Source organism: Macaca fascicularis, chromosome 12, assembly GCF_037993035.2.
Source record: "Macaca fascicularis isolate 582-1 chromosome 12, T2T-MFA8v1.1".
In the NCBI taxonomy this organism is placed as follows: Eukaryota; Metazoa; Chordata; class Mammalia; order Primates; family Cercopithecidae; genus Macaca; species Macaca fascicularis.
The window spans coordinates 57,708,455-57,717,217 of NC_088386.1; the positions used below are offsets into that span (position 1 = coordinate 57,708,455).

Here is an 8,763-nt window from a genome sequence, read left to right on the forward strand (position 1 = left end):
GATTGCCATTCTAACTGGTGTGAGATGGTATCTCATTGTGGTTTTGATTTGCATTTCTCTAATGACCAGTGATGATGAGCTTTTTTTCACATGTTTTTTGGTCGCATAAATGTCTTCCTTTGAGAAGTGTCTGTTCATGCCCTTTGCCCACTTTTTGATGGGATTGTTGTTTTTTTTTTTTTTTCCTTGTAAATTTGTTTAAGTTCTTTGTAGATTCTGGATATTAGCCCTTTGTCAGGTGGAGAGATTGGAAAAATTTTTCTCCCATTCTGTTGGTTGCCTGTTCACTCTAATGCTAGTTTCTTTTGCTGTGCAGAAGCTCTTTAGTTAAATTAGATTGCATTTGTCAATTATTGCTGTATTTTATGGCTCAGTTTGACTGTCTCTGGTTCTTAAGTCCTGATTCCACACCTCTGGCTCAAACTTTTGAATCTGGTTTTCAAGGTATATCTATGACTGGATGTTCTCGTCGAAGTTGTAACTCAGTTTGCTTTGGAAATCTCAGACAGGTAAACGCCTCTCCATTATGAGAATCATACAAAGATTTGGATTTCTTTTTAAATTATTTAGAATTTGGCAAAACTCAAACGGAGTTTGCCAAGATTCATCTGTGATTTTAAAATTCACGTGCAAATTAGAGAATTATAAACTGCAAACTTGATTTCTTTATCTTGACTTAAAAACTCTTTTATATTCATAAACTTTCTGAAACTTCTCCTTAACCTTTTAGACTTTCCCATATTTTCTCCAGAAGAATAGTGAAAAAATAAACTTAAAATTCTTAAGATGTTTGAGGGAATCTGTTTCACAGACTGAATGTTGGTCCTGGGAAAATATTTTAACCTTACAACTTACATATTTATATCTCCTTTGAAGATGATTTTATCTCACTTATATCTTATTTTACCAAAGGTGATTGTTGAAGTTATAGTAGTAACAGAATAGTAATGGTAATAATAACAACAACAATGAATTTCTGACTAAAATTCAGACTTCCCAAATGAAATTTCTTCTTAAAAAATATTGATCTCTGTTCTATCCAAATTGTCTGTGGCCTTCACATATTTTCTTCAATGCATTATAAAAGGCAGGACTCAGCTAAATAATTACTACATATTGTATATATGTGTGTGTATGTATGTAGAATCACAATTACATATGCATATACATATTCTCTTTGTTCATTTGTTTAAATAATTTTGGCCTCATGATCTATCAGTTTCCTTTTGGTTTCCTGAACTTCCCAAACACTTTTCTGATATGCAGCCTCCTAAATAGCTGGGACTACAGGTGCATGCCACCACGCCCAGCCAATTTTTGTATTTTTTTTTAAATAGAGAAAGGGTTTCACCATGTTGCCCAGCCTGTTCTTAAACTCCTGGGCTCAAGGAATCCTCCCATCTTGGCCTGCTGAAGTGCTGGGATTACAGCCATAAGCCAACACAGCCACCCACCCTTTCCTTTTTTACTCTCACTTAGCCTTATTCTCCATTCCTCCACCCTTCAACTTCTTATATCTTTCTTCTTTCCTTTTGTTTTGCTTTTGCCCTAGAGCCATCAATGTTCTGTATGAGTTCTTCAGACACAAAAGTTTCTGAAACATTTGTTGTTTTTGGTTAAAAAAAAAAAAGTTGGGGATAGGAACGGGGATGATATTCTGGGATAAAGGCTCTCTACTCTCAGAATTAAGACATTTTTGAAATTGAAATACATCACACAGAATGGAATAGTTGCTATTGTTGAGTGTATAAGTATATATTCTCAACATGGAGAACACAGACACAAATGCTAGCTATCATTTACTACATGTTAGAAATTTTAGAAAACTAGTAACTAACATTTGAGTATTTGTTCATCACCATGTGGGGAACTCTATACTGAAAATAATCTCAAATGAGGTCAAATAGCTCCTACAATTTCTTTCTGTAAGCCATGGAGGACTGGTCCAGGTATTCAGAAAATATAAATAATGAATCAAGTTTGTGTGGAATTTACCTGCAAAATTCCGCAACCTCTGTAACTTTTCACTTCCAGTTTTTTGCTTTTGTAACATCTGTTAAATCTCTTGAAACAAGAAAGTACGTATGTTTGTCTTTGGGGTGAACAAAAATAAGGGGAGCCTTAGTTTCCACTCTCAGCCTTGTTGCATATTCACACAGGAAGAGGAGTGATGCTTGTGAAGAAGAACCTCAAAAGAAAAAGTGATTGGAGGTAAGAGAGAGGAAAGGAGTCAGTTGAAGGGGTGTAAGCTGAAGACAACCTGGGAATAAGGGGTAGAAACTCATGTGTTTTTCACACTTTGGCAAAACCAAAAAGGGAATATTTTACAAGTTTCGAAGAAAGTTTTTCCTTATAGTTAATATTTTGTAAGTGAGCTAAATGGATTTTCTCATTTCACTACTACATTTCATATTTGTTCCTACAATCCAGTTTAATTATTCCTAAACGCTTTTAATCCTGAGGCTGGTTCTCCTGGGATGGAAGAGCCTTTCTCTTTTTTTTTCCTTTAGACCTGGTGTGAACTAACAGAAATCCTTCTCAGGTATCTGTGGTGTTGACCATGCATCTTTGGGTGCAGAAAGCACTGGATTCTTACTCCCCAACTTGCAGAGGAAATTCTAGACTGCTGTACCTCCATATCCTCAGCAACTGGCATGATGATGGGCAGGGAGTTAGTAGGACTAATACACTAATATGTAAATGAGTGAATGAATGTTTCCTGAGTGTGGCTTTAAGTTTCTCAGAAGACTGTTCATATACTGGTTCATGAAATTCTGGGCTGAGGATACGAGGTCACCTAAGGCAAATCTGAGGTAATGGGATTTCTGATGAAGTGTGAGAAGGAGGCTAAGTAGGAGTTCACTTGGCTTTGAATTCTCTGTTCTTTTTACCCCTTCCTCCTTCCCTTTCCTGCCTTGCCATCTCAGATCCTATTCTCATAGGCACTGGGCAGATGTGAGAGTGAGGACTGGACCTGGCACTCCAGATGGGAGATGATTGACGAGTGAGATGTGAGAAGAAAGGAGGAAAGTCAGGAGGAGGCCACCACGCCTAACTTCAGGGCTGCCCGTGGCACTGACTTGCCCGGGTCCTGCTCAGGAAAGTAGGGGAATGACTGGTGCCATTCACAAGCTGTTTAGCTGACATTCTAAGAAGTTATTAAGCAAATTTAGAACAGAAGGAGAATGATATAGTGGATCAAAAAACAGCAGTTCTCACCTTAGTTATGATTTTTCTATTTCTGAATGAGTACTCAAATTTCATTGAGTACTCGAGTTTAATTTGATTATTTCACCCTATCAAGAAATCACTTTATTCTTAGAATTTTCCTATTAGTTGAAAACAGATAATTGTATTATAAATTACATAGGACTTTTATACTGTATATGGTTTACAACATATATTTATATGTAAGCTATACATAACTAAACTTGGAAAGAGGGTAGGATTGAGATTATTTGTGATCACACAAATATCTGTGTATGTGTATCTCTATACATCATTTGTAAATATGTAAATATAACGTATTTCTTATTAGAAATTATAGCTTGAATTCCGTAGTGAAATTCATCCTTCCCTGTGGACATGGAGGCAAGTGCCCTATAAAATTAACAAACTTTTGTTCCAAGAACATTTATTTCTGAGAGTGCAGAGTATCAATTTCAAGATTGAGTTTCTTTTAAAATCAGGAGCTAATTTTTAATGAATTAACATTCAAAGGATCTATATGACCTAATCCACTACCTGATAACTGCTGGTATGAGGGAAATGTGGCCCCAAGACCACTGAGTTGAGAGACGGGTCTGAAAATAATTTTAACATGAAAATTTATGAAAGATATGTACACGCACAACATACCTCTCAACTGCCTAAGAAGAATCTTGTGCTGGCAGAGAACAGAAACAAAGACTGAAATGAACACTGAAGATATAAGCTGACTTCATCTTATGGATTCACCTATTCTATTTTGTAATTCTGTGAAAATCTCATGATTATTTTCAATTTTCCAAAACATTTTTCTATGTTCTTTTTAATAGCAATAGTCGTTCAGGACTCATACATTCTTTAGCTGAAGTTATTTTATTGATCTTCCTTTACTATCAGTTAACTTTTAACCACGATATTTCCCACATTTGTTATCATAAACTTTTAGTATTTATTAGTACAAATTTTTCCCCTTTTCCTAGACACAAAGACATAAGATCTGTTATTACTGGATTTTTTTTTCTATTTTAGAAGCTTGAGTTTCTCTTCATAAATATTTTCATAAAAAGCTATTCCCCTAATATCACTGGATTATCTATCAACATAGTCCTACTTTATATTTAAACTAGCTCTGATATCAGCCCATAGTACCTTCCAATTTTTATTAAAGTGAGATCAATGTCAATCTAAGCCTTTTTTGTAAAAGGATACAATTTATGACTGATCATAATGCTTGCTTAACAATGTTTAGTTTTCTAATTTGATGTGCAGTGCTACTACATCTAAAACAACAACTTCGCTTTTTCTATACAGCTATTCCTGAGATCTGTATTCTCAACTTCCTCCCTAAATTTTTGGAAAGACTATTTAGTAATAAAAAAAGTCCATAGATTCTGTTTTAACTTTTCCATTCTTACTCATTTTTACTTTCCACGAGACAAACCTAATAATGAAAAGCAATGTTAGTTAAAAATGTTGTCTCTAAAGGCCTGTCAAAGCTTGTATTTAGCATATATTTTTGGGGGTTGTGGGGGTGATGCAGCATAGTTCTTAGGTTTTTCTATTGCTGAAATAACACTGTAAATCTCTTCCTACCCATGCCTTAAATTCCTCAGTATTTCTGGTCTTGCACAACAACATATCTGTGAGCTTATATGTCTTCTTAGAAATAACAGACTTACTTTGGAACATAAGCACTTAGGAAATGTTCAGCCACTTGTGATCTTGCATTAGTACATTTTCCAAGCTATTCTAGGCAGATAGAGCAAATCAGAGAAAGTTCTTACCTCTTGGAGGGCGTAAGACAATGCACATCACCAATAAGGCAAGCACAGCAGAGGTGGCAACTCCAAATACGATTTTTACCCAAGTCTACATAAAATAAAGAGAATTAGGCATACACATAGTTCCTGCTAAATAGTAGAAATGGCAAGATTTTGTTTACACCTAAATCCTATTTCTCTCGCCCCACGAAGCTTTTGATTGTCTTCCACTGATCCGGCTATAATTGCTGGAATTCTTCCAGCTCTGCAAGGACAAATGTTTCTACAGTATATTTGAACAATTTTCCAATCCCAACCCATTCAGGAAGTAAATACTTATGTAAAAAATCCTCACCTTTTAAACAATAGAAAACTCTGATCACGTTCAATCCAGCCAACCTTAATTTTTTTAACGATACTTGAGGTTGCTTATACTAACCTTCATTTTTCCAGATGTTTTTGAAAGTTAGCTAATTCTGCTTCAGAGCGTGGGTCACTGGATCTGTGAAAACCGTTGAAAAGGACTAAGTCTGTCTTTGTAGTTGGAAGCTGAAGCCAGGACAAGGTTTTTTTCTTTCCACGGACTTTTGAATACCGTGCCAAGTTTCAAAAGATTTCTGTAAAATTAGAAACAGATTTTGGGGGCGTTCTTGGCCCTCAAATGAACTGTGAGTGACTCAGGGAAGGTTTTATAGCCTTCTCATCCTTGTAAATTCTACACCAACATCTGCTTACGTTGACATACAGAGGTTTTTATTTTTTCTTTTTTACAAGTACAGGTTTATGTTGCATTTTCTTCTAGAATTCACTGAGAGATCGCTTTAGCAAGTCATTGAGTTTCGTATAACATTTTTATTTGCCACTAAAAGATGAATTTAAAATAATGAAACTTGCAGGTCTGTACATTAAACATATATCTACTTTTTAACAGAGGAAGAACATTGAAGCCACATAAGATTTTGTGAGAAATGCACCATATAACTGCACTTTTTTTTCCTCTGGAAGATTCTGAGGTATTGCAGACAGAAATGTTTTTCTTTCAGCACAATTTCTTTGTCCATATAGCACCATATGCACTTTCAGTAAATACAGAAGTTTAAAAATTCAACTGTCTAAACCCACGGCTGCTTTACTTTAAAGAAATAAAATGCCATCTGGTGAAATTTAGTATGGGTTAGGTGTGTATGCACAGGCTAGAAAGATGGAAAGATCAGTAAGAATAATTTACCAGCAGACCTTTGGAAGAATGGAAATGGCTTTACAAGAGTGGTATTTTTGCTTTCCTCTCAGAATATCTTCTGAGAGAGAGAACATTTAGTAATTATAAAGATTTAAAAATAAATAAAAAAGCATCTGAAAAGAGAAGTAAATCTTATGTACAGTTTCATTTGGGCTAAATCTACATAATTCCAAAGAAATTGGTCATCTTGACAGATTAGTAAAATGGTTGACTGAATTAAAAAAAATACACATACAACAGTTTCTTGGAGTGTTCTGTCTGTTTTAATGCAATTCACTTGGATAGATTTTGTGGTTCCACGTAAACACAGTTGTTAAATCTACTGTGTCCTTAATTTTTCAACTAATGGTTTTCTTTTTTGGAAGTTTATAATGTTCCCAACCTGATTAAAACACTTCATGGCAACCTTTCTTGGATTGTACATGAAAGGTAATGGGGAAATGTTACCAAAACATGTTGCTGTTTGCCTTCGTCAACTTGTCTGGCTACCATGGGACAGTTTCTCCAGCAAAGAGCAGGACAGTGGCTTGTGAACTTCCTTTCAGACATTCTCCAGACATCCCTCCCTGAATTCCAGCCTTATGAAACTTCTGTTGAGGAAAATGAGTCATTAGGCACTTACTGGCAGAGAACTGTGTTCCTCGTGGCTTGGGGCTGGGCCCTCTCCTTTGCTGTTGGTGGAGTCACCTCTTTACAAACTGAAGTAATCATTAAGAGTAATATCCAAGGTGTGCTATACACTTGTAGGTATCTCCAAGTCATTGTGAAATCCTCAGATCTGAGATAAAAGCCAGCAGCCAGGTCCTGAATGAAGTGTTTCTCTGTAAGTCCTCTCAGATTATCTTCTCTGGAACACACCGTGTTCTCAGAAGTTCTGTCCTAGCCTGCCAAAGCCCCAGAGTACACAGGTACTTTTTAGTGGGTGATTTCCAAGACTTCACATTGTAGAAAGAAACTATAATAAATTATTAGGGTGTAATTAACAGACCATGCTGAGAGCATATTAGCTGTAGCAATTAAGAATGCACTGACATGTGACTGGTCTGAGCACCACTTAGGATTCTATGACTGTGTGTGGGGGTCCACAGGATACTTATTTAACAGGCACTATGAAGAAGTTGGAGTGCTTTAAGACACATTTAAGTTGCAACTATTAGTAAGGGGGGAAATGATGAGAGTGAAACAATGTCTGTTTAAGTTTTTTTGTTTTTTCCTTGGAAGGTTGGGTGAGTCAAGCTGTAACTTCTGGAAAATTCTTACTAGTTTGAACTGTTTTAAGAAAAATGAGACTGACTGCAGAAATAAAGATGTCCAGTTTTTCCATCTGATTTCATGCTTTAGGGAGGTATTGTTTTTATAGAGTTACACATGTTGGTTCGTTTGAGACAATGTGAATGTGTTCTAATTTTCATCCAGACAAGAACTCCCATAAAATTTGGATTTTTAAAATATTATAACATCTTTATTAGCTTTTTTAAAATTTTGGAGTCAAAGTGAAAATGCTTTTGTTAACTTTTTAAAAACATTTAGGAAACTGACTCTTATTCCACGTTATACAATTAGTTAACACCCAATCAACATTTTTGTTGAGAAAACAAAAAGGAATCAGACACAGTATGTGCCCTTAAGGAACTTACATTCTAGTACAAATATGGCAGGTCCGTTCTTACATACTTGCTTCCTTTTGCTTCCTAAAGCTCTTGTTCAGAAATAGCCTGAAGCTGAGTTTGTGTTTTGTAGAAGGAGTGTTCTCACTGGTTGGTGATTTCTGCACGGACCTGGGAAGAGGACTGGAAAGGACACATATCACATGCATGTAATCCTCAGTTCAAGTGTAACCTTTGTTAGGACTGAGACTTTTCTCAGAAAGCAATTCTGGGTCTATAAAAATGCTACAAAAGCAGAAAGGATGATGATTTGGCATGTATAAAGGTAAGGCCAGCAATTAGGAGAGTAGAGGCTCATCAATTGAGTTCTTTCCAGAGAGGGATCTTGTAAGACTGACTTTGGAATATGACTGCATTCTGGTAAGCCTGCTGGATAAATGAGCTATAACATAAATCCTTAGGTTATAAGGAGGAGAGCTTACTAGAACAGTTTATTAATAGCCAATGTATGTCTGCCAAAAATGATTTTAATTTATATGTTTTCCCAGAAAACACATTCAGCTGTGTATTTCTAGAGTCTGAAGGTAAGACCACGCTGAGAGCATAAGGATGTTATCTTTTTATTTTACGGTGGGGAGATGAAAGAGAGATGTGTTTATTAACCAAAAGCCATGACAAATTATTTTAAAGACAAGTTACAAGTAAGGGGAATAATGATAGAAGTGCAGTAAACATAAGCCTGATTTTATACTCTAAAGTAAAAATTTGCTTCTAGAAAACCTAAAAGCTCCTAACATCCTACCCATTTGATTCCTCAGATTCAATGAACATTTACTGTTTACTGTTATCTACAAAGTGATTTAATGCATTATTTCATTTGATCCATACCAAAACTCATTTTGCTGATTAGGAAACAGCCTAGAAAAACTGGATAACTTGCCGAAGATTT

General features: G+C 35.7%; 1 protein-coding gene across 2 annotated transcripts in view; it reads right to left on the minus strand.

The window, feature by feature from the left end:
• Nucleotides 1–5,529, minus strand: part of FAP (fibroblast activation protein alpha) — a 71,650-nt gene extending 66,121 nt beyond the window's left edge. For both annotated transcript variants that reach the window (XM_005573321.4, XM_005573320.4), the window contains exons 1-2: nt 5,407–5,529; nt 4,992–5,076 (exon numbers count right to left, since the gene is read on the minus strand). In XM_005573321.4, coding sequence (XP_005573378.1) covers nt 4,992–5,076; nt 5,407–5,412 — 91 coding nt within the window. In that variant the 5' untranslated portion in view covers nt 5,413–5,529. The remainder of the gene's footprint in view (nt 1–4,991; nt 5,077–5,406) is intronic.
• Nucleotides 5,530–8,763: the final 3,234 nt, after the last annotated feature.